General features: G+C 26.9%; 6 protein-coding genes and 1 long non-coding RNA gene across 14 annotated transcripts; 5 read left to right on the top strand and 2 right to left on the bottom strand.

Annotated features, from left to right (window-relative positions):
• The first annotated feature begins 23 nt into the window (after nucleotides 1–23).
• Nucleotides 24–4,199, top strand: Sas-4 (spindle assembly abnormal 4). 5 transcript variants are annotated; one of them, XM_076627768.1, is made up of 4 exons: nucleotides 178–291; nucleotides 432–3,526; nucleotides 3,623–3,818; nucleotides 3,941–4,199. In XM_076627768.1, the coding sequence occupies exons 2-4, from the start codon at nucleotides 651–653 to the stop codon at nucleotides 4,067–4,069; spliced, it is 3,201 nt and encodes a 1,066-aa protein (XP_076483883.1). In that variant the 5' UTR covers nucleotides 178–291; nucleotides 432–650; the 3' UTR covers nucleotides 4,070–4,199. The 5 variants fall into 5 exon arrangements, 4 of the variants coding, with proteins under 4 accessions (XP_033201404.1, XP_076483882.1, XP_033201406.1 ...); XR_004465459.2 differs by having other exon boundaries at nucleotides 24–3,526; nucleotides 3,676–3,818; nucleotides 3,941–4,038; XM_033345513.2 differs by having other exon boundaries at nucleotides 24–3,526.
• LOC117163336 (uncharacterized) lies at nucleotides 3,851–4,851 on the bottom strand. Its single transcript, XR_004465462.2, has 2 exons — nucleotides 4,522–4,851; nucleotides 3,851–4,456 (listed from the first exon to the last, which is right to left on the bottom strand). It is a non-coding gene; the product is annotated as an uncharacterized LOC117163336 (long non-coding RNA).
• Nucleotides 4,852–4,853: 2 nt separating this feature from the next.
• LOC117163334 (serine/threonine-protein phosphatase PGAM5, mitochondrial) lies at nucleotides 4,854–7,409 on the top strand. 3 transcript variants are annotated; one of them, XM_033345522.2, is made up of 5 exons: nucleotides 4,854–5,277; nucleotides 5,660–5,838; nucleotides 6,512–6,726; nucleotides 6,834–6,964; nucleotides 7,039–7,409. In XM_033345522.2, the coding sequence occupies exons 1-5, from the start codon at nucleotides 5,123–5,125 to the stop codon at nucleotides 7,181–7,183; spliced, it is 825 nt and encodes a 274-aa protein (XP_033201413.1). In that variant the 5' UTR covers nucleotides 4,854–5,122; the 3' UTR covers nucleotides 7,184–7,409. The 3 variants fall into 3 exon arrangements, with proteins under 3 accessions (XP_033201413.1, XP_076483889.1, XP_076483890.1); XM_076627774.1 differs by lacking the exon at nucleotides 4,854–5,277 and adding an exon at nucleotides 5,319–5,341; XM_076627775.1 differs by lacking the exon at nucleotides 4,854–5,277 and adding an exon at nucleotides 5,515–5,535.
• A 572-nt stretch (nucleotides 7,410–7,981) lies between these two features.
• Nucleotides 7,982–10,699, top strand: LOC117163333 (serine/threonine-protein phosphatase PGAM5, mitochondrial). The gene is made up of 5 exons (XM_033345521.2): nucleotides 7,982–8,295; nucleotides 8,608–8,795; nucleotides 8,909–9,123; nucleotides 9,198–9,328; nucleotides 9,484–10,699. The coding sequence occupies exons 1-5, from the start codon at nucleotides 8,132–8,134 to the stop codon at nucleotides 9,632–9,634; spliced, it is 849 nt and encodes a 282-aa protein (XP_033201412.1). The 5' UTR covers nucleotides 7,982–8,131; the 3' UTR covers nucleotides 9,635–10,699.
• Nucleotides 9,917–11,734, bottom strand: LOC117163332 (uncharacterized). Its single transcript, XM_033345520.2, has 2 exons — nucleotides 11,368–11,734; nucleotides 9,917–11,287 (listed from the first exon to the last, which is right to left on the bottom strand). The coding sequence occupies exons 1-2, from the start codon at nucleotides 11,391–11,393 to the stop codon at nucleotides 10,168–10,170; spliced, it is 1,146 nt and encodes a 381-aa protein (XP_033201411.1). The 5' UTR covers nucleotides 11,394–11,734; the 3' UTR covers nucleotides 9,917–10,167.
• Nucleotides 11,735–12,204: 470 nt separating this feature from the next.
• Nucleotides 12,205–21,426, top strand: svr (Carboxypeptidase D svr). The gene is made up of 15 exons (XM_033345256.2): nucleotides 12,205–12,782; nucleotides 12,877–13,121; nucleotides 13,209–13,364; nucleotides 13,445–13,620; nucleotides 13,696–13,843; nucleotides 13,925–14,019; nucleotides 15,652–16,154; nucleotides 16,278–16,754; nucleotides 16,833–17,101; nucleotides 17,543–17,720; nucleotides 17,813–18,198; nucleotides 18,357–18,498; nucleotides 18,585–20,064; nucleotides 20,151–20,327; nucleotides 20,546–21,426. The coding sequence occupies exons 1-15, from the start codon at nucleotides 12,324–12,326 to the stop codon at nucleotides 20,680–20,682; spliced, it is 5,028 nt and encodes a 1,675-aa protein (XP_033201147.1). The 5' UTR covers nucleotides 12,205–12,323; the 3' UTR covers nucleotides 20,683–21,426.
• Nucleotides 21,427–22,365: 939 nt separating this feature from the next.
• On the top strand, nucleotides 22,366–26,380 carry CysRS (cysteine--tRNA ligase, cytoplasmic). 2 transcript variants are annotated; one of them, XM_033345301.2, is made up of 10 exons: nucleotides 22,366–22,948; nucleotides 23,044–23,238; nucleotides 23,354–23,696; nucleotides 23,841–23,981; nucleotides 24,064–24,274; nucleotides 24,340–24,809; nucleotides 24,918–25,062; nucleotides 25,212–25,417; nucleotides 25,486–25,848; nucleotides 25,908–26,380. In XM_033345301.2, the coding sequence occupies exons 2-10, from the start codon at nucleotides 23,060–23,062 to the stop codon at nucleotides 26,031–26,033; spliced, it is 2,184 nt and encodes a 727-aa protein (XP_033201192.2). In that variant the 5' UTR covers nucleotides 22,366–22,948; nucleotides 23,044–23,059; the 3' UTR covers nucleotides 26,034–26,380. The 2 variants fall into 2 exon arrangements, with proteins under 2 accessions (XP_033201192.2, XP_076483986.1); XM_076627871.1 differs by lacking the exon at nucleotides 22,366–22,948 and having other exon boundaries at nucleotides 23,110–23,245.
• The last annotated feature ends 738 nt before the right edge of the window (nucleotides 26,381–27,118 follow it).

Below are 27,118 nucleotides of genomic sequence, written 5' to 3'. Positions count from 1 at the left end.
ATCCTTAAAAATGTCATAATATAATTTACATTTTTCCGTTTGTATGTGTTAATATATATATTTATGTATGTAAATCATTGGAGTGTTTATACTTCTTTAATATATAACTATATTATAAATGAAATTTACATATTAAAATTATTATACATTCCATGCCCATTCAAAAAATGGACTTAGAAGCAACTGTAGTTAAACGTTTACAAAAACTGAGGCAGTGGCAGTTAGAACAACAAGAACGATTGTTGAAACAGCAAGAGATACAAAGACAGATGTTAACTCAGAAACAAGATTGTATGTATAAAGCACTTGAATTATCAATACAAGAACTTGATCTGGATAAAGATATATTAGATATAAATAATTCAAATGAATCTGATAAAAATACTGGAATTAATAATAAAAATCTAATTATGTTACATAATAAACCACAGACGAAAGAAAATTATACACAAGCAATAAATAAGAATGACTCATGCATTAATCAAAATATAAGTGGCAATTTTGAAAACATAATTTCACGACAAAAGTCACCGACACAAAGATTCATTAAAGATGTAATTAACATTGAAAGCCATATAAGAAAACAGTCAAAGGATAAAACTGGTATAAAAAATGACATAGAAGAAGAAAAACAACTAGAACAATTTATTATGGATGGAGTAGCACCATTACCACCTGATAAAATAGTTGTTCATCACATTTCTATTGATGATGTACCAATATTTTCTCCGAAAAAGGATTTTCATACATTGCTTGAAGAAAGATTGAAAGACAGTGAAAATGAACCTCCTGGAAAAAAGTCTAGTGCTAGTTCAGGGAATAAAATAAAAAGGCCATTTTTAAGAAAAGGAGAAGGTTTGGCTCGATTTAAATTGAATCAACAATTACAACCTTCTACATTGAAAACAAGATTGCATAGTATATCATTTACTAACAATACACAATCTAGTTCTAAATGTCCTAGAAATGAAGATAAATACAATAAAACTCAACATTTAAAGAATGCACAGTTATCAAAAAAGACACATTGTATAAATGTAGCTCAAAAACATTTATGTCTAAAAAATGTTTCATTACCAAAGAAAAAAATTTGTAGTACGCCTAAATCTAATACTACAACTACATATTTGAAAGATGATATTAATGAAGTGAAAAATGCAGTTGAATTAAATACTTCAGATTTTCATTCTGGAACTCAGAAAGAATTAGAAGAAGTAAGAATATTTGAATTGTTAGAAGAAAAAGCAGAGAATTCTAGCTTCTGTTCTACATCTAGTGCAGTTACTGCATTCTTACAACAATCAACACCATTTAAAATAAAAAATGCTGAATATAGAATGGGCAGTAGTGTGCACAATGCAAAACAAGTTACTCCAGGAAGTAACATACCTAAAGAACAATTGATTGTAAAATCTAATCAAGCATATAAATGTATGAAGTCCAATAAGGATACTGATACTCACTGCGATCTCTTACCTTTTATAAATCAAAAGATTATTCATGATGATATACACGAAGATATAATGTTTTTGCAAAATACTAATGAAGACAATAGAATAAAACCAAATAGAAATGGATACATGTCATTAAGGGATCAAATCGAATCTATACATAATGAACAGAATGTTATAAATAGAATTGATGTTCCTATTGCTGAAGACAATAAAGAAGTCAGTCCTCATGTTAGATTTTCTGAATTTAATGAATACAGAACAATTGGATTAACAGATACCTCAAGTATATCAACTGAATCATTAGTAACAAAAAGCTTTTCAGATGAAAAGGCTTGGAGTGATTCCTCAATCCTAGAAACATCTACTGTACAAACATTATCAGTGCCATTTGAAGTATCACAGTCTCCTGTAATAATGAAAAGTAAAATGCATAAGGCACAAACCTGTAAAGATATGACAGAGAACAATGATTCTACTTGTAATACAGATGATATGTACCAAAATGTGTGTCATAAAGATGAATCAGAGTTATCAGATACTGAGGATTTAACTTCCAATGATGAAGTGAGTAATTTACATAAATGTGGACAAGATGATTTAACACCACAAAAAATTGATAACTTTTATGATATTGGAACATTAAAAAAAAATATGAAATTTTGTGACAACAAAAAAATAGATGAATATGTAGATAATTATAATAATGTAGTTGTAACTGAAGATCAGGAAAATATAAAATACTTACAAGAAACAAACGAAACTATTTTTAAATCAGAACTTTTAAAAGCTCGTTTATTGGAACTTGAACAGGAAATCAATATATTTCGTAAAGAAAATGCAGCTTTATCTATGCAGCGTAAAAAATTACGTGAAGATCATCAAAGTTTACGCAAAGAGTATGCGGAAAAAGAAAAAAATTTTGCAGAAAATAAAAAACAAGTTGAAGAGCGTTTACAAGAAGAAAGGAAAAAGCTTGCACGTGAAAAGTCCGCATTAGAAAATAGAATGCGAGATTCACAAGAAAAAGCTCAACAAAGTAAATTGGAAAGACAGGAAATCCAAAATTTGAAGCAAGAAATAGAACAATTGGTGCAGGACATGCATATAAAGGAAAGTAGATGGAATGCAGCACAATCTAGACATAGATGTCAAATGAGAATATTAAAATTAGAAAATTCAAAACTGAAACAAGAAGTAGAGAAATTAAAGAAAAATAATATTAGGAACAAAGGAAGATCTGGAGCTTCTGCAAATACAAGAGCAATTCATCAAATTAATAAACAAATTAACATGCAATATAAAGAATCTAAAAAAATTAATGATGCTTCATCAGATGATGATCAAAAACTGACAGAACCAATAATGAAGACAATAAGTATAGCTAGTGAACAGGATATAGAAAGAAAGAAGGAATATAATTGTAATAGTAATACGAATATTATGAATGATAAACGACCAAAAAATCAAACAACTATAATAGATATTGTTAAAAAACGAAATTTATATGAAAATTTAATCAAAGAAGCAACATTAGATTTAACAGAAATTCCAGAAAAATTTGATGCTCTTGAAAATTTAAGTGAGTCTAAGTCAGACTCAAACAATGAATTGAAAAAAGTAAATAGTCAAACAAATGTTACAAAAGCTAATTGTAAAAAATCATATAAAGAATGTGATACACCTTTTAATCATAATGGTATTAATGACAATACTCAATTACATGTGCAAAATGATTATAAATGTTTTAATGAAAATTATACAAAAGATTTAGCATCAGCAGATAAACTACCTAATATACACATAGAGAATATATCTTTGTCTTACCGAAGTAATACTAGTACTGATAAACAAGGTATGACACAGATTGAACACCCTGATGGTTCCATTGAATGTCGATTTCCAAATGGAAATATTAAGAAGATATTTCCCGATCAAGGTATAACTAAGTTAATATATTATAATGGCGATATTCGTGAAACTAATAGAGATGGAAAAATAAAATATTTTTATGCATCAACACATACATGGCACACAACAATGCCAGATGGTTTAGAGATTTTAGAATTTTCTGAGTAAGCTTTATTCATCACTTCATTTTATTATTTAATTTTTAATTTCAGCATATAAAAATTTATTATTCAGTGAATATTACTTCTTCTATTATTTAGTGGTCAAGTAGAAAGAAGATTGCACGATGGTACAGTAGAAGTATTATTTCCAGATGGTTCAGTACGAATCGTAAAGTCAGATGGTATTGAAAAATGGACATTACCAGATGGAACATTAATGCAAATTTTTACTAATGGTGAAAAAGTTCTTACTTTACCAAATGGACAACGTGAAATACATACTAGTACTCATAAGGTAACAAGCAAGAATATTTCCACAAAAATATATATTCCTTAACTTTTTATAAAATACATATATATACAAAACATACTTATATTATACATATTTATACTTTAATACTTTTATATAAAATTTAGAGACGTGAATATCCTGATGGAACCATTAAATTAATCTATCTTGATGGCACACAGGAAACACGATATTCAAATGGCAGAATACGTCTCAAAGATAAAGATGGTAATCTTTTAATGGATTCCTATCAATAGAAATTATATCACACCTAACAAAATTGAGGATAGTATCTAATGAAACAATTAAATTTTATTTAAAGTTATGCATATTTAACATAAATATATTTTTAATAATAATAAATAAATAAAATTATAATTAGATATATTTGAGATATGTTTTAAGTAAATAAAAATAAAGACTGAATCTTTTACTGTTAACATAAAGTGTAGTAGTGTTTACAAATTATGAATATCTCTCGCATAACTAGAGTAGATTAAATAAAATTGTGATCGATGGTACATATTGCCTTTTTGAGGTGAGGAGATTACCCTGAATCATGCTTATATATACATATGTATATGATCGATCATAGAAACTCATCTCTGTATAGACAGGTGTCGACACTCGCTAGGGATAACCACCTGAAAACTAAATTGTGATTATTGTGAAAAATCAATATGGAAGATAACAAAGTTCGCGTTCTTACAAGGTAGACAGAGGTGGGTAGAATGTCTTTGTCTTTATCTAAGACAGTCATAGTATATCACGCCTACATAGAACGAGAACATTCTTATGTTCCATATTGATTTTTCACGACTCAATTTTCAAATGGTTTCTTTAGTGCTTTTAATATGTCTAGACTTGTTTATATGATTGTGTTATCTACAATTTTGACGTTTGAAAAATGTTATTAATAACTAAAACATTAACTTTATAATTACTTGTTTAATATTACAATGTGGGCATAATACAGAAAAAGATGATAGAAGAAAGAAATAAATGACATGAAAGACTCCACCGCTGGATAGCGCTACTTTACACGGAAACTCCACGAGCGACATTTTATAGTGCAATATCGTGTAGTCATATGACTACCTTTGTTGTTCTTAATAGGAAAATAAAGAAAGACATATGGTCGTAGTAAAATCGCGCGCGTACGAAAATGTTGCTCGTGTACATTTAGCCTAAAGCTGTCCGAACAAAAATATATTTTTATGTTGCTATAACAACATAATCCGGTGTATACTTGGATCCGATAATGTCGATTCAAATCAGTTAAAAAATTTGATTGTTAATTTATTATAGCGATGCCTGTACGTCCAAGTTTTAAAAAATGGGTTATAGGATTTGGCGCATTAGGTGGTGCGATGTTCTTTTATCCGCATAATAATGATAATAATAAATTATTGCATACGGACAAATCTAGGATATCTTCTTCATCTTGGGATTATAACTGGGATAGGTTGTATTCATTGTTATTATTGTTACCAATAAAAATGTCACTGGCTTCGCAATACAATGATAGCGTACAATTAAAATTCTATTTTATTTCTCCTTTGTTATGTATCATAAATAAATAGAAGAACTTAAATGTTTTCTTAATAAGTAGTTGATAGATTAAAATTAAGAGCATTTCTGTTAGTTTCTTTCTAAATAATGCATAATTCTTTATTCTATTTGAGATTTTGACATTATTTTATTGATATTTTATTAAATAAATGTATGTGTTAAATATTTGTTGTTCCTTATATTATTTGATATTATATTGATATTGCATTCTGCTTTTGTGTATTTACTTTTGATTCATTATTTTGGTCCTTTTATTTGTATGATTTTATTTATAGGAGAGATCCAAAAAGTTTAGTGAAACCAATGAAACCAGACAACGAATCTAATCAAAATACATATCATGAACAATTAATAAATAAAACAGCGAAAGCTACACGTCACATAATTTTAATTCGTCATGGACAATATAATGTGGAAGCTAAGACAGATGCAGATGGGACACTTACAAATCTTGGTTAGTATTTCCAATATAAAGCATGTTTAGTTTATTCGTATATATGTTATTATTCCCTTAACTATTGAAAATACAAAAGAATGTTTTATATGAAAGACTTCATGGAGGAAATTTAATAAACTAATTCAATGTTTTTTTTATATTTTTATTTAAAAAGATTTCAATGCTGATATAAGTTTTTTTAATGGAACTCAATCAACATTCAATATATCTTTTTAATTGTATACAAAGAAGTACTTAGGTCAAAAATGATTACTTTAAAAGATGTTTCAATTTTAATCATGCAAAACTTATTGTATGAAGACAAGGAAAACATAAACATAAAAACATTTGTTGTCTTTTCATGTCTTTCATATGATAAGCTTTACAAGATTAAAGTTAAAATTGATCCAAGGATTTTTTGTAGATAATTAAAAGGTGCATTAAATACTGTATAAAAAGATGTACAGTTCCATTTTAAAAAGTTAGATTGGTATTGAAATCTCTTTAAATAAGAATATAAAAAAAACATTGAATTAGTTTATTAAATTTCCCCCATGAAGTCAAACTTTCATATAAAACATTCTTTTGTATTTTCAATAGTTAAAGAAATAATAGTGTATATGCAAATAAACCAAACATACGGTATATAGCAAAATGAACTATTATAATTATAAACTGTTAAAATGTTAAGGTAGGCAACAAGCTGAGGCAACAGGAAAACGACTGCAAGAATTAGGTTTTCCATATACTTTGCTTGTACATTCAACAATGACAAGGGCTCAAGAAACTGCTAAAATCATAGAAAAATCTCTTAAAAATATAAAGGTAAAGTGTGATCCAATTCTTAACGAGGGTTCACCAATTCAACCTGAACCTCCATCATCTAACTGGAAACCTGAAGTAAATGTAAGAATATTACTACTTATATGAATTTAAAACTTCTATGTATATATTTTTTAAACTTGATATTGTGTTTAGTTAAAATAATGTTGAATAATATTAACACATTTCAGTATTATAGAGATGGACCTAGAATCGAGGCTGCATTTAGAAAGTATTTTCATCGTGCAGATTTCAGTCAGAAAAATGATTCATATACAATTCTTGTTTGCCATGCAAATGTTATTAGATATTTTGTATGCAGGTACATTACTTTATATAATCACTCTTATAACGGACTTGTATTAATTTTTCCTTAAATATCGATACTCATTTCAGAGCATTGCAATTTCCACCCAAAAGTTGGTTGCGATTAAGCTTGAATCATGCTAGCATTACATGGGTTACTATTTACCCTGATGGTATTGTAAAATTATGGGTGTTTGGTGAATCAGGACATATGAAACCACAACTTATTTCATAACTAAATTGACCATAGCGTATCACTTTATTTAATGAAATACACTTACGTTGTCTACATTTGATATCATTTTAATATATAAATTTTACAAGAACGTATTTTTAACCATTTATTTTATCTATGAAAGCTTATAATTTGTTAATAAAAAACTAAGAAATACTTTTTTAATTATTAACAATCAAGGACAGTACATTTAAATACTGATGAAAAATACATATTCTTATATTTGCGATAAGTCTTATTATTATAAACCTCCACCTAAACAAAATTTATGTCTCTGGTAAGATACTCCCTTTGAAACAAAGTATATAAATCCTATTTGCAAATAAATATGCAAAGTGTATAAATATTTATATATACCACGTAAAAACTATATATTACTATATATTACTACGTATAATAATAATTACTATGTATTACACCTATTACTCTGAAAATATTTTGAAAAAATATGTACTTAATCTGATTGTAAAATTACAAATATCTAATATACATATATATGTATGTATTATATATGTATATCCGCGAATCTTATATGGAATAAAAATAGTTAAATTATATTTCAATTATTAAATTCATGTTAAAATATAATTTGTACCTAATATGAACTTCAACAATGAGTCGTTTTTATAAAAAAGAGGGAAATTGATTTAAGTGCCAAAGGAATCATTTCAAATTTCCCGGACAAGAAGTAATGATTTTAAGCGGCAGTAAGCGGTTACTATTCAAATAATTTTCAAAGTATGGGAAAATTCTCCAATTTTATCTTTCTGATCTCATCACTGATATTGAAATAGCATTTAACTTATCTCGCCTCTTAACAAAACATTCTCTTTTTATAACTACTATAAAAGAAGGTATATAGATAGCGATCGCGTAAATACGTTCCACAGATGAGCAGTATTGGTTTAAATCGTTAAAAAAATTTAGTCGCTGCAATTTACTACAATAATGCCTATACGTTTAAATTTTAAAAAATGGATCGGTGGATTTGTTGCAATAGGTGGTGCAGCTCTTTTTTATCCAAATGAAAACGATCATACTCAATCATCAGAAAAACAATCTTGGATAATACCTCCGTCATCCTGGGGCAGATGGGATCATAATTGGGATAGGTTATATTCTTTACTGCTATTGTATTTATTTATAAAAATATTATTGATTCTACAAATTAATAATTATATATAATTAAGGCCCTCTTTCGTTCCTTTTTCTTACGTCAAATTAAATAAATATCACAAATAAAATTCCTGTACTAAATATACTTTGTATACATGTATATTGCTAAAATAAATATTATTCCAGTATTTGTAAATTTTCATCTACTTCATATTCATTGGATAGTGTAAAACATTTTTTTTTCTTTGTTTAGAATTTATTTCTACTATTTAAAAGTTCAATTTATAATTTGTTGTGTCTATTTGTAGACGACATTCAGAATGGCTAGCAAATGTAGCTAAATTAAACAATGAAAGTGATAAAGAGTCACGTATAAAGAGATCTATTACAAACGACAAACAACAATCAAATGTTAGACATCACATAATTTTAATCCGTCATGGGCAATATAATACAAATGGTAAAACGGATTCAGATCGAACACTTACAACTCTTGGTTGGTATCTCTCATGTTATTTATGTATTATTATGTCATATATATTAATATTTTATAATTTTATAAATATATTAAGTTTTGTCATTTACTGTGTAAAAATATACGTTACAAAGGCAGACAACAGGCTGAAGCAACAGGAAAGAGATTACAGGAATTAGGATTACCATACTCCATGATTATACAATCAACAATAGTCAGAGCTAAAGAAACTGCTAAAATTATAAAAAAATATCTTAACGATATAACTGTTAAGGAAGATTCTGTTCTTAGTGAAGGTATGCCAATTGCACCTGATCCACCAATTGATATTTGGAACTCTGAAGTCGTTGTAAGTATACTATGTTATTATGGGAATTTTTATTTTTTTTCTATTATATTATAATATTATGTAATATATTTTAGGTTTATGAAGATGGACCTAGAATAGAAGCTGCATTTAGAAAATATTTTCATCGTCCAGAACCCAGCCAGGGAAAGGATTCATATGTTATTCTTGTTTGCCATGCAAACGTTATTAGATATTTTGTATGCCGGTAACTATTCATAAAAAATGATATTCGCGTAATAGTAACGTGTTTGTTGCCCAGTCTGAAAATACCGTGCAATCGGACTTTTAGAGCAAAATCGCGGGCTAGGTAGCGAACGTATTAATACATAGAATTAAATGCTTCTTTATTATGTGTTTCAGAGCATTGCAATTTCCACCTGAGGGTTGGTTGCGTTTAAGTCTAAATCATGGAAGTATTACATGGGTATCTATTCGATCTAATGGGAGAGTAACACTAAGAAATTTAGGTGATAGTGGACATATGGAGCCACAGCTTATTTCATCTTATTGAAACTGAATGATATAACTTATACCTTTGTTTAATAATGAAATATTTAAGTTATGCAATTTATAATAAGTAATATAGGAACAAAATATTTTTGATTATTCATTTGTGAAATAACTAATATTATAACTTCATCATAAAAAATTTTTGCAAGCATTTATTAAATATCAAAAATTAAGTTTAATTTTTGAAATAATTTGAAAATTAAGAAAAATATTTATGTTTTCATTACTGTATGTTAATATTGTAGAATTTAAAGAGGTATATTATAATTATAATGTGCCATCATTTGTTTCTATGTATAGAAATTTATATTTTGTAATATTGAAAAGACAGACGTTTTTCCGGAATACAGTGTATCATTAATGCAATTTCTATACAATTTTATATTACAAATGCTATATTAAAAAAATTTTATCATACATATAGTGTAATCGTTTTCCTAAACAAAAGATTGCTGAAATTACTTAGTACTTAAACACACAGATATATAGACAAACAATTCCTTCCTTGTACACACACTTTATAGTTACATTAAATTATACAACTGATAACCTCATAGATTTTCTAGCATAATATCTTTGCAATGCTGCTTCAAATACAGGCCCAACTGTTCTTTTTTCCCAAATCTTAGATCTCTCTCTTTTCTCTGCTTCTATTTTTTCTTTTGCACTAATACTTATTTTTTCAATTTCATCATTTTTACTATTTTCTAATATTTTTTCCACATCCTTTGAATTTATGGGATTTTCTATTTTGGTCTCATTACAACTTTTTTCAAGTTTAGCACTTTCAGTTTGTTGTTTTTGTTTTTTAACATCAGGTTCCTCTATTCTTTCAGATTCCCTTTCAACATTTTTACGTTTTTCAGGTGCAGGAGTTTTTACTTTATTTTCCATTTTCTGTTGAATTTCAGTATCTGTATCACTATCTTCTTCTATTTTTCTTTGCCTATATTGTCTATTCTTTTTTATTTCTTTATTTTTTACCTGATCTTTGTTGTGATTGATATTTATTTCTTTATTTATATCCTCTAAATTGTTATCTAAATTAGTTTTATTATCATTGGTATCATTCTTAACTCCAGATTCCTCTGAAGATTGAACAACAGTCTGTTCATACAAATGTCTATAAAATCCTGAAATATCTTGTTGCTTTTTAACATCTGCAATAGCTTCTAATTTATCCATTTTATTTTCCTCTTCTTCCATTTTCTTAAATTCTTCTAATTTTGCTCTATAAGCAGAAGTAACAAAACTTTCTTTGTCTGCATACATTTCTCCCTCTGCTTCGCGTTCTTTCTGAACCATTCTTTCTATTCTATATTCCTGTTCTTTTTTTCTTCGCTCTGCAGCTTTTAAAAGATTTTGAATATACCTTGGTTTCTTTTTTTCATCTTTTGCAGTTTTGGACTGATCTTTTGTCCTTTCCATGTCATCATATACTTCATCATATTGAAATATTGTTGGGTCTTCTTTTAAAGCCTTTTGCATATTTAATCTTACTTGCCTTTTTATTTTATTTTTTTCTCCCTCTGCCTGAAGAGCCTTTTTAACCCAATCTGTACCATCTTCCTCATCCGAATCATTATTATCACCAAATATGTTGTTTACCTTCGGGGCAATACGTTGTTGCTTTTTAGGTAAAATTAAACCATACCTAAAATTTTTTGTAATAGTGAATGACCTTTTATTTTTCTATTTTCTTTAATTGGTTATTAATATTTTTACACAACTTACTGTTTTTCTTCTTTGCTGTTAGACATGTTTCGAAATATTATTCACTGAAGTCATACAAATTTTTATCTACTATTACATAAAATAATTGTGTACATTTTGTAAGCAATCGAATAAAATTCGTAGATGTAAGATCATAACCTCTCTTTGACAATATTTTTCGAAATAATTTTTAGTGAAATTACAATGTTTCTAATATTGAAACAAAGTTTTATCGTTATATCTAACAAAAGATAAGAAATAAAAAACTTAGAATATTTGAAATAAACTAATATGCATTTGACTTTCCATTATCAATTATTTATTCAATATTGTCTTTAGAATTTAATTTGAATTATACCAAGATATCTTTAAACTAAGATTTCATATAAATTAGTTATAAACATCTTTTTACTGCCAACTCAAAATTATATATACATATACATATATATTTAAGAATATCATTAGTAATTTATGAACTATTTCAACTATATATATTATGTATACATACATATGTACGTAAGTACTTAGTATCACAAAGGAAAAGGAAGAGAAAAATTATTCTTATCAAAAATTTTTATCCATGTACAGTATGTTATATACATACAAATAAAACGTTTCTTACTATGTTACTTACACATATACAAGAATTCATTTTTCTTTCATTAAAATTTCTGTAATTTTTTACGAGAAATTGTTATAGAAATTTAAAAAATAATACAGATGTTACACATGTTATATATATATATATATATATAGAATAATTGACCAATAAATATTTTTATTCTCAATGAAAAATTATACATATACATATATCTATATCATTCCTAGTAATCCTCTACCCTACTCTGCCCACGCTCGCACTTGTGGACGTCATCAGTACTTTTATGCTATATTGACACCGACATCGTGAATTGTGTAGAATGTTTCGTTAAAGTCAAAAAAGCTTGTTATATTCTTACGCTAATAAATATTTAAATATGGTACACGCACGTATTATCTATAACATCGTGTTACTTTTTTTCTTAATTATTGGAATTATTAATGGTTTTGTGATAAATTCTGACAACAAATTAGATGAGGATTTTGTCATCCCACATTACACAAATTATGAAGAGCTTCAACAGTTGTTTAATTCATTGGTTCTAAAATATCCAAATTTGGCAAGAGTGTTTTCCATAGGAAAATCCGTGGAAGGCAGAGATTTGTTAGTTATTGAAATTTCTGAAAATGTTAAGGAACGAAAACTGTGTGAACCGATGGTGAAATATGTTGCTAATATGCATGGTGATGAAACTGTTGGTAGAGAATTATTAGTATATCTTGCTCAATATCTTTTGAAGAATTATGGGAAAGATGAAAGAATTACAAAATTAGTGAATAATACTGATATCTATCTTATGCCGTCAATGAATCCTGATGGCTTTGAAAAATCAGCGGTAATGTTTCTATTTTTTGTTATTATTTCCCTTTATGATTTAAGTTAATTTAAATCCATGCATATATTGGTCTAATGTTCTTTTGAACTTTTAGGAAGGAAACTGTGACTCGAGAAAAGATTTTTCTGGTCGTGAAAATGCAAATCATGTTGATTTAAATAGGAATTTTCCAGATCAGTTTAATAGAAGAACTAATTATCTCCAACAAGGTGGCACTATATTAGATGGACGTCAGAATGAAACAGTAGCCATGATGACTTGGATTGCTACAGAACCATTTGTATTATCAGGAAATCTTCATGGAGGTGCTGTTGTAGCAAGTTATCCTTATGATTCTGGGTAATATAATAATAAATGCAATTATAAAATAAATTATGAAATTTTACTTATTATTTTATAAAAGTTATATATTGTATTGATTTTTAGCATTCAAGGATCTTGTTGTATTGAAAGTAAAAGTCCAGATGATGAGTTATTCAAATATTTAGCACATACATATGCAGATAATCATCCACAAATGCGTACAGGTACAGCATGCAGTTCTGATGTTTTTCAGGGTGGTGTTACCAATGGTGCATATTGGTGAGCATATATATCTGAATTATTTGTTTTTGGAAAGTATTATTTGTGAAGAAAATATTATTACACTTTATCTGTTTTAGGTATGAAGTTGTTGGAGGGATGCAAGACTTCAATTATGCTCGCTCCAATGCACTTGAGATAACATTTGAACTTAGTTGTTGTAAATATCCATATGCGTCAGAAATGCCAGAACATTGGAGATTAAATAAGGAATCTCTTATAAAATATCTCGAGCAAGCCCATATTGGAGTAACAGGTCTTTAAATATTCATTAAGTATAATTATTTATTAATAACGATGGTATATATTAATTTATATTTTATAATTTTAGGTCTTGTAAGAGATATAAATGGGCAACCAATAGAAGGAGCAACTATCATTGTGCATGGAATAAATCATAATGTATCCACTACACCTCATGGAGAATATTGGCGTTTGTTACTGCCTGGAACATATAACATTCATGCAGAAGCATGGGCGTGAGTATATATAACGTTGTTACAAAACTAGTATTTTGTTTAGTAAGGTTTGATCTATATATCAACTTTTTATGATTTTAGATATCATCCAAGTGAACAAATAAATGTGACAGTAAAATCGGATGAACCAACTATTGTCAATTTCACTTTAACACAGGATACTTATGATGATCAAGGTAATCAGGATGCTCCTTTTGTTCATACACTCCCACTTCCTAATCAGAATTTTGCACTGTATAAACTAATACCATCTTATGATGATATGAATTACTAGTTATATTTACATATACGTAATTAAAGAATTTTCTTGTCTTTTATTTGTTTTCTCATAAAATTGAAAATGAAACGAAATTATTATTTTTTATATTTACATATGAATTTATTATTTGTTTCATGAATTAGTTTTATCATCATTCTTATTTTCATTTTACAGCACTGATATGATTATATCACAAGAGTATGTGATACTGCCATTTCTATACATTTTATTATCGTTTATGTCCTTAGTATAAGCAAATATAAAAAAGATACACACAAGGTATGGAGAAAAAGATAAAGAAACTTTCTGATTTGCACAAAAATAATTATTTACAGTGAAAGTTATTTACTTATGAACTAATTGGAGCATAAACATATGTTAAACATAAATTTTTTAATCATTTTTATTATTTTTATGTTTACGTTTATTTGTTATATTATTTTTTATTTGTTTTTTAAATTTATTTGTCCTGTTTTGTATCTAAGGAAAGATATTTTAAATGCAAAAGTTTGTTAAATGAAAAAGAATGTAATAAGTTTATAATTTTAAACAATTGGTCTAAATACTTTGTAGATGTACAATTGGATCATATATGAATTGTGAGAACTAAGCATTACTGCACATCAAAAACATATCTTCTTGTAACACTCACATTTTTGAGGTGAATAACTTTTATGTTATCGAACAAATAGCAAATCGTGATTTATTTTTTGTTTGAATGCTCTCTTTTATATTAGTGAACAATTACAAGAACAAATAACATAACAAATAAAGTTTTTAAAAATAATTATAAAAATATTTTGTAGTATCTCTTCCTTAAATTTCATGTGTTCATTTAAATGTTCATTTAAAGATCTGTATTATGAAAATCAGATTAAACTTTATAAACAAGAAAAACTATACACTAAAAGTAGAAGGTTTATTTCATTAAATGTAAAGAATATGTTAATCTCATTTTTATGAAGTAAATGAGATACGTATATAAGAAAATATGTATGAATTATGAAAAATATATCCAAAGATTTTTAGTATGAAACGTAAATATCTTTAGGTAATTTTATTAATATTAACAAAAATATGTAAAACACTGAGAGATGTTTATGATCATATTTGTAATTTGATGTATAGCATAATATAATCAAATTGAATGTATAATGTCTAAAAAATTAAAAAATAAAATATTATATTTGTTTCAAACAGTGAGTTAGTTTTCTCAAATGTTTTCCAGCCTTTTCCTATATTTTTTATCCATCAAGTAGTGATACATCTTGAATATTATTATAATATATTATTTATTATTTCTTTGGTTTTTTGTGTTCTCTATACCTTGTGTTGTGTTGTAAATGTTGTAATAGTTGCATATTTTTTACATTTTTAGTTTCATGTTTTTCATGATTTATTTTTGTCTTTTTAATGCATATGAAAAGTTTATTAAAGAAGATATATTTACATATGTACTTTTTGTTGAACTATTAATTTTTTTATTTAAGACATTTATTCTTACAATACGATAGTTTTAATTGTTTTGTAATATTATGTTAATTTGTAGGAAAATTAAAGTCAGATGAAGTTGAGGAATTTATTAGACCTACTGACAAATATGGTTTTCTCCATAATATGGAATTCAAACATCATAATTACATAGCAATGGAAAAATTCTTGAAAGAATTAAATTTGAATTACCCAAATATCACAAGGCTTTATAGTATAGGAGAGTCTGTTAAAGGACGTCAGTTATATGTTATGGAAATAACAGAAAATCCTGGTAAACATAGCCAAAATAAACCTGAAGTAAAATATATAGGAAACATGCATGGGAATGAAGTTGTTGGCAGAGAAATTTTACTAATGCTGTTGAAGTTCCTTTGTGAAAATTTTGGAACTGACAAAAGAGTTACGAAAATATTAAAGAGCGTCAGACTACATGTAATGCCAAGCATGAATCCAGATGGTTATGAAATTTCTAGAGAAGAAAATATATATGAAGGAAGAACAAACGCTAAAAATGTTGATCTCAACAGAAATTTTCCTGATCAATATGAAACAAATAATGTATGGATTTCCACTTATTATTGTTTTACTTTTGACGGATTTAGCACATTTTATATTTATATCTATTAAATGTTTATTGATTCTATAAATTTAAATTACTAGTTATATTTTTATATTTTACAGTATAATAAAGAACCAGAACCTGAGACGAAAGCAGTAATGAATTGGATTGCAAGTATTCCATTTGTACTTTCTGCTAATTTTCATGGAGGAGCATTAGTGGCAAATTATCCATATGATAATAAACCAGAATACATGTATGATAATGAAAATCTAAGTCCGGATGATAAAGTTTTCAAAGCTTTAGCATTAGCATATTCAAATGCTCATCCTCGTATGCATCTTGGAGAACCATGTCCTTCATTTTTAAATGGACGATTAAACACAGTACAAAATGTATTAGAGAAAAGCTTTCCAAATGGTATAACCAATGGGGCTGCTTGGTATTCTGTTAATGGAGGCATGCAAGATTATAATTACGTTCATAGCAATGATTTTGAAATTACGATAGAAGTAGGATGTACAAAATTTCCAAATGCAACTGAATTACCAGAGTATTGGTTACAAAATAGAGAACCTCTCCTACGTTTAATTGAAATGGTATTTATGTATTAATATGTATAGCATGTTATAAAAATAATTATTTCTTTCATTATACTTATACATTTTTTTTTATAGTCTCGTAAAGGAATACATGGAGTAATACGTTCATCAATTGGAAATCCTATACCTCATGCTAAAATATCTATAGAAGGAATTAAACATGATATCTATGCAGCCAATGATGGAGATTATTGGCGTCTTTTAGTCCCAGGCAAATACAATGTTACAGCCAGTGCAGTAGGGTATGAATCTCAAACGCAAATTGCAGTGGTATCAGATGATGTTAATATTGGAGAAGGAGTAGTATTGGATTTCTCATTAATGCGAGATGATCCTCAACACTGGTATAACTATATAACATATAATTTTATGATTTTCTTAAGACTAGAAAGTACTTTAATATAATTCTTATAAGCATTGCAATTTCCAGAATAATGATACTTATATATTGTTGAATGTTAAAAAGGATTGTTTTTGATAAGGAGTTATAAAAATTTCATTTTAGGAAGAAATTTAAAAACTTCACGGAAGTAAATATTTTAATATATTATAAAATATATTTCGACTATAATAAAGTAAATTACAATTATATTTTAATAGAAGCAGAACTGATTATTAGAATGCTTTATTGTATAATCATTTTATGTGTTTCCTTATCATCAAGTATTTTAATGAATAGATCTTTTTTAATTACATATTAATTTTTTCATACTTAATATAAAAACAAATTTTTGTTTCTTAATTTGGTATATATTCGTATTTTATGTAATAATTTTCTATTTCAGGTCATCTGCTTATGATTTTCGGTTAATGACAAACTTAGACAATATTTATTTAACAAATGTCGAGTTAAGTGATAAATTTAATCAATTAGAAAATGATCAACCAAACATTGCAGAATTTCAAGCTCAAGGGGAGTCATTAATCAGTGTAGATATTCGTTCTTTAAAAGTTACACATAATGTGAGCATATCATTTAAAAAATATATAGCCATTTATTCCAAATTTTACGTTTTACGATTATAAAAAAATAATTACAAATTTATTAATTATAGATGGGTGCACCAGAAGAAAATAAATATCATATTGGTTTAATTGGGGGTCTATTTGCATCTCAACCAATTGGTAGAGAAATGCTGTTACGATTAGCAACTCATATACTGAAAGGAAATCAAATTGGAGATCCCCCTATAGAAAGAATATTGAAAAACTCTGTATTACATTTTGTACCCTACATAGATCCAGGTTTTGATAATATAGTACCAAATGCTCAAGAGTGTAATCCTATTGTAGATGATGAAATAGGCAAAAGGCTATTGCTACAAAATAATAATGCTACATCAGATAAATTAAACATGATTACTAATGCATTTAAAACAATGTTATCTAATGAAAAATATGATGTAATAATAATATTAGGAAGTGGAGCACTTGAAGTCAGGTAACGAAAATTTAAGTTACTGATATAATATACTAATATATAATATAATAAAATATATTTACGTATTTGTTATTTTTTTTTTTTGTTATATTATATGATTCAAACTTAAAATAGTATAACATAATTTAAGATAATAATACCTTATATTCTTATTTTAGTTATACAGATGATAGCTTGAATGTGTATAAAACTCTGGCCAAAAATTATGAACATTCAATACAGAAAGAAACTTGCAGTTTTATTAACAATGATGTTAAAAAAGTACAGAGTTATATTCAAAATCAGTATAAAATACCAACAGTAAGTAATATATTTATTAATGTATAAAATCATTTCTAGTTTATATTATTTGTATATTAATCTGTTACAATCTGTTATACTTGTAGATAAGTATCAACATGGCTTGTTGTAAATATCCACTTCCAGGATCTATTCCAACTATTTGGCGTGAAAATTTATTGCCCTTGAAGCAACTTATTCAGGGTCTGACAACTGGTGTTCGAGCAGTGGTAACAGATACTGACGATGCTCCCTTAAGGGAAACTGTAGTTAAGATTGGAAATAGTTACCATGTTTCTAAAAACATGGCTTATTTTAAAATTATTCTTCTTCCTGGTGAATATTCGTTAACATTTGTTTGTGAAGGTTATATAGAACAGTCTATTAAAGTCCATGTAGATGATAAAAATATAACTGATCTTCACATTAAATTGACGAAACGTCATGTAGAAAAAGCAAAACACCAAAAATACGATAACGATCAAAAGACAAATGTTGTAAATCAAGTTTGGATCGATCTGAACAATAAATATTCACAATTATCAACTTTACATATTATTGGTAAATCACAAACGGGCACTCGAATAATATGTTTAGAAATTGGAACTGAAGGTAATTACAAACGCATTGGTCGACCATCTATAGCCTTCGTGGCTGGTATTTCAAATGGTGCACCTGTAACATCTAAAATTTTACTTCATTTTGCGACCTATTTACTAGATCGTTATCGGAAAGACACTAGAATTACAAATTATTTAGATAAATTTACGATATACATTGCACCGGATTTATCTCAAAATTCTAATGATAATCAAACTTGTGATTCATTCATTGTGGACAATTTACAATTTCCTATCAATGATAGACTAAGCACTGAGGCAAGTACACTAATTAATTGGTTCAAAAACATTAATGCTGTATTAGCAATAAATTTAAATATTGGTTCGCAACATATTGAAATTCCATTTGCGGGAAAGTATGGAAAAATATTTGAACAGATATATAACACCGATGATAATGATGTATTGCAAGATTTAGCATCATTATATACTAAACATAAGATGAACATGACTTTTAAAAATCCAGAATGTGATCACGATTTAAATATAGATTCTAATGGAATTATTCATGCTGGCATGGGTATAAGTGGAAAAAGAAAACATTCTTTAATGGATTATCTTTATTTAAATACGAGTACTTTGATGCTTGATGTATATGTTACTTGTTGCAACACTGATGATTCAAGAAATATATGGGAAGATAATAAGGCTAGTTTATTAATGATGATAGAAAAGCTTAATGAAGGAGTAAAAGGATTTGTCCTTAATGAGAACAATGAGCCAATTGAAAATGCTATTTTATCATACAATAAATCAGTGCATCATGTTAAAAGTGGAATAAATGGAGCTTACTGGTTTTTATTCAAACCTGGTGCTCATATTATAAGTGCTAGCGCATCTGGATATATTCAACAGACTAAATTGTTTATAACATCAGATGTACATAGTGTTTCGCATTTGATATTCAAATTAAAATATGATGACAACTTTCTTGGGATGCCTAGAATTGTTTTTATAGTTCTCATAAGTAAGATAATCAATATTTTTATAATATATATAACACATAAGTTATAACGTATTATTAGAATATAATTTTAAATCATATTTTTGCAGCCACTGTATGTTTGGGAATTATTGCATGTTCTATTTTTATTTGTGCTAACTGTAAATCTTCCAAAAATTTAAAAAAAAATAATTGGAATGGATATGCGTTTAGTCTTTTAAAAGATGGAACAAGCTTTTTTGATGATGATGAAAAAGAAATTGAAATATTTAGAAGACCATTGAATGGTAAGTATAATAACAAAGTGATGCATATAAAAGTCTTTTAAATATTTATTTTTTAAATATTTGTAAAAATTTAGAAGGCAACTATTTGCAGTTTCTCTTAATATGTAGAATGACAGAGTTTTGAAATATCTATTACAAATTATTAATACAGGATCGTATTATATTTTTATTATGATTAATTATATGATTATTTGTATGGTTATTTCATGTTTTTTTAGGACATATGCAACCAAACGAAGTTACAAAACCATATTTTGATGACGATAATATTTCAAGTTCTGAGGATGCTAGTGACTTAGAATTTATCAGGCCAGGCAAAGAATGGGAAGAAGAGACAAATAAAGAACATAGATAATACAATATTAATTTTTAAATGAGATGTTTTGTTATTACATTTAAATTATATATGAAAGTATAAAAACTGAACAAATAATTACTAACAGAGAAGAAAAGAATAACAATCCTAAAATGGCAACACGTACTTTTGTTTAACTTAAATGTTGAATCAATTATACTTACTAAATGATAAAATGATTTTTTCAAAAAATACTGTTCTCTGGAATAGTCAATCTTGATCAAGATAAAAAATAATAAAAACAATAAAATCATTTTATGTAGAAAAACTGTCGTACTTAAAGTAATATAAGGATAAAGCAGGATATATATAATTAAACATCTATATATTTAACAATATAATGAACTTTGTTCCGAAAAAAAAGGTATGTGTCTGAAAAACTTTAGCTAACATTTTGCATTCTATATTTTTATATATAACATAAGATTAATATTTTATATATGAATATGAATTATACACATTCCAAAGTGCTTATTTTGTATGTTATCTATGTGTGATCTTAAAATTTAATATAATAAAATGATGTAAATTTTTTAATACATATATGAAACAAGGATTTTTATGCATAATATCACATTTAAAAAAAAATCATAATATTAAGTTCATAAATGTGTGGAACATTTCACGTATTTTTACAGAATCTTTGAAATATGAAAAATATGTTTATAAAGATATTTATTATAATGACATGTACTTTATACAAGAATTTGAATAAAAATATATCACCTACTGATATAACTAAAATTTTATTTCAAGTTATGTGGGTATATTAATTTGTTTAACAAGAATGAAGTTATTGGTATATGACTACATATATGTGTTGTAATTTATAATATTATTGACGTAATATATTTATAATTCTAATATATCTAAAAGATCTAGTAAGTAATATGACAAAAATAATATTTATATATATAAATCTTATTTACAATAGATGATATATACAATCAATTTTATATTTATTTGTTTTTGATATTCAATATATATATGTTTTTGCCATTATCTGGGTGTCTGGCGTCTATATATATAAAGTACAAAAGTACTTTTATGTTTGTTCGCTTATAACTTTAAAGCTAATAAATCGATTTGAATCGGATTTGGATCGTTCGGTAGAGAATGTCCCAAAAGTGGTGTAGTCAAAATGGCATTTTATTTATTATCTCAAAATACTAAAAGATTCAGAATAAATAAACTGCACATTGCTAGTGACGCGACGGTGAGAGACGGCCCGAAGAGACCGATTATGATTCTTCGGTTGTGCTTGAAATATATATATATTTCTTGAAATATATATATATATATATACACAAATGAATATCAAAAAAAGCATTGTACATAAAGAAATATTATAAAATTATTAAATATATAATTTTCTTCAAACGATTGCTATCTACTTCCTTTTCGTTTTAACTTATTCTTTATTATTTCTATACTATTTACTATTCTGTACTCTATTTAATATTAAAATCTATCTAAAAATTCAATTATTAAGGACATACATCCGGTCAAAGACCATCAGTTAGTATGTATGTATATACACACACACACACACACACACACACACACACACACACACACACACACACACACACACACACACACACGAACACACACACACACGAACACGCGCGCGCGCGCGCACACACACGCACACACATATTGTAAAGCATTGAAGTCAGTACATTTCAAACTGTTAATTAGGTTAGGATGATGCAAGTTTTGTATTCGAAGACTAATTATTTATACATGAGGTTTACTTCTTTTTTTACATATGGTTTATAGTTAAAATAAATAAATTACTTTTACGACAAACAGTTCAAATATTATCACATTAAACTGTTTCTTACAACATGATATTAAAGATTGAGTAGAAGCATCGGAGATCGGAGATAACAGAAAATTTAGACAACGTCACAATGTGAACGCTCTCTCTACACTGATATATACATGCAACGATTTCCTCGTGTCTTTTCGGATATCGAACGTGAATCATTCAAGAGTTTAATGATAGTTAATGTGAACAGTATTTTATATTATTTGATTAAATTAAGAGAAATATATTAACATTAATACTAAATATCCTATACGCGAATATATTGAAAAAGTAATGTATGTGGAAACAAGTAAAAATTTGCAACAGAATTCTAGACACGTGATATTTATTTGACAATCTTTCGTTGTATATTTGTCTAAACATTTCTTTGAAAGCAATTGTACACAGAATTTTTATATCGAAATATTTTTTAGTAAAGCTTTTCATAAAGAGGTAAGTTTAATTGTATAACTTTTATTTTCTAGAAGAGGAGTAATGAGATAGATAAGATATACTTTATGGTTTTCATCACTTTTGGATATTTCCAGTTTCTAGAGATTAAAAATGGCAAAAAGGTTACAACCATCTTGGATGCCACCAGAAAGAAAAAGCAGCTCAGTTCTTAAGTTATACAACAGCTTAACTAGGGAGAAAGAAATATTTGTCCCTCAATTTGGAAATCATATATTATGGTATAGTTGTGGACCTACTGTTTATGACGCATCACATATGGGACATGCTAGGTACAAAGTTGCGTATAAAATTATGTATTTAAAAAATGCGTATTATTTTATTAAAATACTATAGATAATAATATTTATTTTTTATATATTTGTTATCATTTTTGTCACTATTTAGATCATATATATCTTTCGATATATTAAGGCGTGTCTTATCTGATTATTTTGGATACGATATTTTATATGTGATGAATATTACTGATATAGATGATAAAATTATAAAGAGAGCTAGACAAAATTATTTATATGAGAAATATATAGAAGAAAATCATACTCTTGATGAAATCCTGGATGATGCAAAATATGTAATGTGTATTTTTGAAGATACAGTGAAGAATACGAATGATACAGATAAAAAATGTATGCTAGAGGCATTGTTGTGCAATGTGGAAAAAGCTATTGAAAATTTGGAAAACGTAGTAAAGCTTAAAGATGAAGAAAAAATGAAAGAATATCAAGAAGTATATATATATTTTTCATATTTTTAGAGTATAAGTAATAAATTTATAAGTAGAGATTATGTAATTTAATATTAATAATATTCTTATTAATTTTATTTAATAATTTATCTAAAGATACTATCTTTGTAACTTCTATGGATACAGTTATTATTAAAAGAAGCACGAGATCCTTTGGCAGAATGGTTGGATAAAACGAAAGGAGCTACAGTTACAGAACATTCTATTTTTACCAAATTATCACAACATTGGGAAATGGAATTTCACAAAGATATGGATTCTTTAAATGTAATAATAAGTATATTTTCTTGATTTTAACTATATATATTTATTAATTATATTGAATAATTCATAATGAAATTTTCATTAGATATTAAGGCCAAATGTTTTAACAAGAGTTAGTGAATACATACCTGAAATTATAACATTTATTGAAAAAATTATAGAAAATGGAATTGCATATGAAAGTAATGGTTCTGTATATTTCGATGTTGCTACCTTTGATAAGCAGGATAAACATTATTATGCTAAACTCGTCCCAGAAGCATATGGCGATACATCGAGTTTGCAAGAAGGAGAAGGTAAAAATTCTTTTTTTTTGAAGATGAATGTGTTCATTTTTGATAACTTTTAATATTTTTGTTAGGAGATTTAAGTGGTACAAAGGTATCTGAAAAAAGATCACCAACTGATTTTGCACTTTGGAAATGTTCAAAGGAAGGAGAACCTTGGTGGGAAAGCCCTTGGGGTAAAGGACGACCAGGTTGGCATATAGAATGTTCAGTTATGGCATCTATAATTTGTGGAGAAAGTTTAGATATTCATACTGGAGGGATAGATTTGAAGTTTCCCCATCATGATAATGAAATGGCACAAGCAGAAGCATACTATAATAATTCTAATTGGGTTAAATATTTTCTTCATTCTGGTCATTTGACCATAGCAGGATGCAAAATGTCAAAATCACTAAAAAATTTCATTACTATACAAGATGCATTAAAAAAGCACTCAGCAAGACAACTTAGGCTTGCATTTCTTTTGCATTCATGGAAAGATACATTAGATTACAGTGATGATACCATGCATATGGCCATTCAATATGAAAAGTTTTTAAATGTAAATATAATTATTTGTTATATAATATTTTATGAATATTTTATTTAATATTATTTAACTCAACATTTAATAATGTAATATATGTACAACACCTTGTTTGTATTATAGGAATTCTTTTTAAATGTAAAATGTAAAATTAGATCTTTGGGTTCAGAGACAAATATTAATACTTTTACTAAATGGACTAAATCTGAAGTGGAATTAAATGAAAAGTTTTATCATGCCAGGGACTTAGTACATAACGCATTATGTGGTAAGTGAACATTTACAAATATTGTGCACTGTAATTGTATAACTAATATATATTTTGCTATTATGTAATTTAATATACATATTATATTATATAATTATATATTATATTATTTTGTATGTTAATAAAACCTACGATACATTTTATTATAGACAATATTGATACAAGGAGTGCGCTTGATGCCGTTAGGGATCTTGTGACGCATTGCAATATTTACATGAAAGAAATAAAACAACCAAATACACTATTACTTAGAGATGTTGCAGTTTATATTACAAAAATGTTTATTATATTTGGGGTTATATCATCGCATGATAGTATTGGTTTTCCAGTTGACAGCAATACCGCGAATTTAAATGTATGATTTATATACATTTATTTTCTCTTTCCTTATGTTCTGACTCCTTATTATAAATTTTATTAAAGGTTGAAGAAGTCGTTATGCCCTACCTTGAAATTTTGGCAAATTTCCGTGAGAAAGTAAGAAATCATGCTAAAGCTTTGAAAGCTAGTAGTATTCTTGAGGAATGTGATACATTACGTGACGATATTTTACCAAATATTGGAGTTCGTTTGGAAGATAGTAATGAAGAAGTTTGTAAAATTAAATTAGTAAATAAAGAAGAACTATTAAAAGAGAAGATTCATAAGAAGCAAATGGAGTTGGAAAGGACGTTGGAGAAGGAAAGAAGAAAAGCGGAAGCTGCAGCGAAGGAAGCGCTGAGAAAAATTCCGCCTTCTGAGATGTTTAAGCTAGAAAAAGATAAATATTCTCAATTCGATGGCAATGTATGTAGATTTATAATAATAATACATTCCATTTTCTAACTAAAAACTGTCTTGTTTAGGGTGTACCGACGCATTATATTGATGGTACAGAAATCAGTAAAGGACAGATGAAGAAGTTGCTGAAATTGCAGCAAGCCCAAGAGAAGAGATACAACGAATATCTTGCTTCTACCAATAATGCTTAACACTTTTTGTCCGCATAGCGTTAATCTTGTATACTGGAAAGTTGATTATTTAAGAAAGATATTGGTTTCACCTTTTTAATATATTTATTTCAACATTACTTTTTTTATCATTGCATTTATGAACGTATTACGTTTATGAACGTATTTATGCTTACATAATATTTATGTTTATGTTTGTACAGTACTTAATTGAAGAAATTAATTTTATTTTGGCACATGTTTCCAATATTTTACAGGTTGCTTATTTATCGTTATACGCATACTTACAATATCAGTCATACTATTGTATTAAATCAACATTTAAATATTATATATGATATGTATTAAATAAAAATTTATTAAATAAATTCCTCTTTAATATTAAAAAGAATCCACATGAATTTATAAAAATAGAACTTTATAGTCGTTTAAAGTCGTTTCGGTGATATTTATAATAAATTAGCCTAATGTTATTTACTACAGAGATATCTTTTAACATTGAGTTAATAGATTAGTGAAGGCATAAAGATAGTATAACAGAATATGTATTTTTTTGTGTCCCACGTTTTGGGGTCACTTAAGCCCTTAGCATTTTTGTTACATGCGACGTCATTATTCAGTATAGTAATGATATGAATTAAAACCATTGACGAAATATAGAAAAGACAGTGTTATAATATTAATTGCTTAAATATTATAAATTAAAAATTTTATTGTTTTCAATAAGTAATTAAAAGCCTTTTCTGATGTTTACGTTACGAGAATTTAGAGAAAAATGAGCTTGCGCGCAAGTTCGATCGGATATTCCTAATATATATACCCGATGACAGGTTACATATTTTTGACAAGGTTGCTCGAAAGTTAACGACCTTCACCGATGTCATGAAACATAATTTTTTCATTATAACAATCAAATTTAATCAAATTTAATAATTTCTACATTTTTATTGTAATTTTACGTCTTCAACAATTTATTACAATAATCATTTTTATAATTTTTATGCTTTTTTATAAGTTAAAACAAAATTTACGCTTTTATGGTACTAGTTTTTGGTTTAGAACTATGTTAATTTGCATTAAATTTTAATTATGATGAAAATAATTAT

The sequence above is a fragment of the Bombus vancouverensis genome, chromosome 2, assembly GCF_051014615.1.
Source record: "Bombus vancouverensis nearcticus chromosome 2, iyBomVanc1_principal, whole genome shotgun sequence".
Lineage (NCBI taxonomy): Eukaryota > Metazoa > Arthropoda > Insecta > Hymenoptera > Apidae > Bombus > Bombus vancouverensis.
This window is presented reverse-complemented; position numbering and strand designations above follow the sequence as displayed.

Excerpts from the sequence above, each read along its gene's own strand:
- Sas-4 (XM_033345513.2), top strand. The coding sequence starts at position 153 with ATGCCCATTCAAAAAATGGACTTAGAAGCAACTGTAGTTAAACGTTTA. Across the intron at positions 3,527-3,622 it reads GAGATTTTAGAATTTTCTGA|TGGTCAAGTAGAAAGAAGAT; the intron begins GTAAGCTTTATT and ends TCTATTATTTAG. Across the intron at positions 3,819-3,940 it reads TACATACTAGTACTCATAAG|AGACGTGAATATCCTGATGG; the intron begins GTAACAAGCAAG and ends TATAAAATTTAG.
- LOC117163334 (XM_033345522.2), top strand. The coding sequence starts at position 5,123 with ATGCCTGTACGTCCAAGTTTTAAAAAATGGGTTATAGGATTTGGCGCA. Across the intron at positions 5,278-5,659 it reads TGGGATTATAACTGGGATAG|GAGAGATCCAAAAAGTTTAG; the intron begins GTTGTATTCATT and ends TTTTATTTATAG. Across the intron at positions 6,727-6,833 it reads ACTGGAAACCTGAAGTAAAT|TATTATAGAGATGGACCTAG; the intron begins GTAAGAATATTA and ends AACACATTTCAG.
- LOC117163333 (XM_033345521.2), top strand. The coding sequence starts at position 8,132 with ATGCCTATACGTTTAAATTTTAAAAAATGGATCGGTGGATTTGTTGCA. Across the intron at positions 8,296-8,607 it reads TGGGATCATAATTGGGATAG|ACGACATTCAGAATGGCTAG; the intron begins GTTATATTCTTT and ends GTCTATTTGTAG. Across the intron at positions 9,329-9,483 it reads ATTAGATATTTTGTATGCCG|AGCATTGCAATTTCCACCTG; the intron begins GTAACTATTCAT and ends TATGTGTTTCAG.
- LOC117163332 (XM_033345520.2), bottom strand. The coding sequence starts at position 11,393 with ATGTCTAACAGCAAAGAAGAAAAACA. Across the intron at positions 11,288-11,367 it reads AACAGCAAAGAAGAAAAACA|GTATGGTTTAATTTTACCTA; the intron begins GTAAGTTGTGTA and ends AAAAAATTTTAG.
- svr (XM_033345256.2), top strand. The coding sequence starts at position 12,324 with ATGGTACACGCACGTATTATCTATAACATCGTGTTACTTTTTTTCTTA. Across the intron at positions 13,844-13,924 it reads ATTCATGCAGAAGCATGGGC|ATATCATCCAAGTGAACAAA; the intron begins GTGAGTATATAT and ends TTATGATTTTAG. Across the intron at positions 16,755-16,832 it reads TCCTACGTTTAATTGAAATG|TCTCGTAAAGGAATACATGG; the intron begins GTATTTATGTAT and ends TTTTTTTTATAG.
- CysRS (XM_033345301.2), top strand. The coding sequence starts at position 23,060 with ATGGCAAAAAGGTTACAACCATCTTGGATGCCACCAGAAAGAAAAAGC. Across the intron at positions 23,697-23,840 it reads AAATGAAAGAATATCAAGAA|TTATTATTAAAAGAAGCACG; the intron begins GTATATATATAT and ends CTATGGATACAG. Across the intron at positions 25,849-25,907 it reads ATTCTCAATTCGATGGCAAT|GGTGTACCGACGCATTATAT; the intron begins GTATGTAGATTT and ends TGTCTTGTTTAG.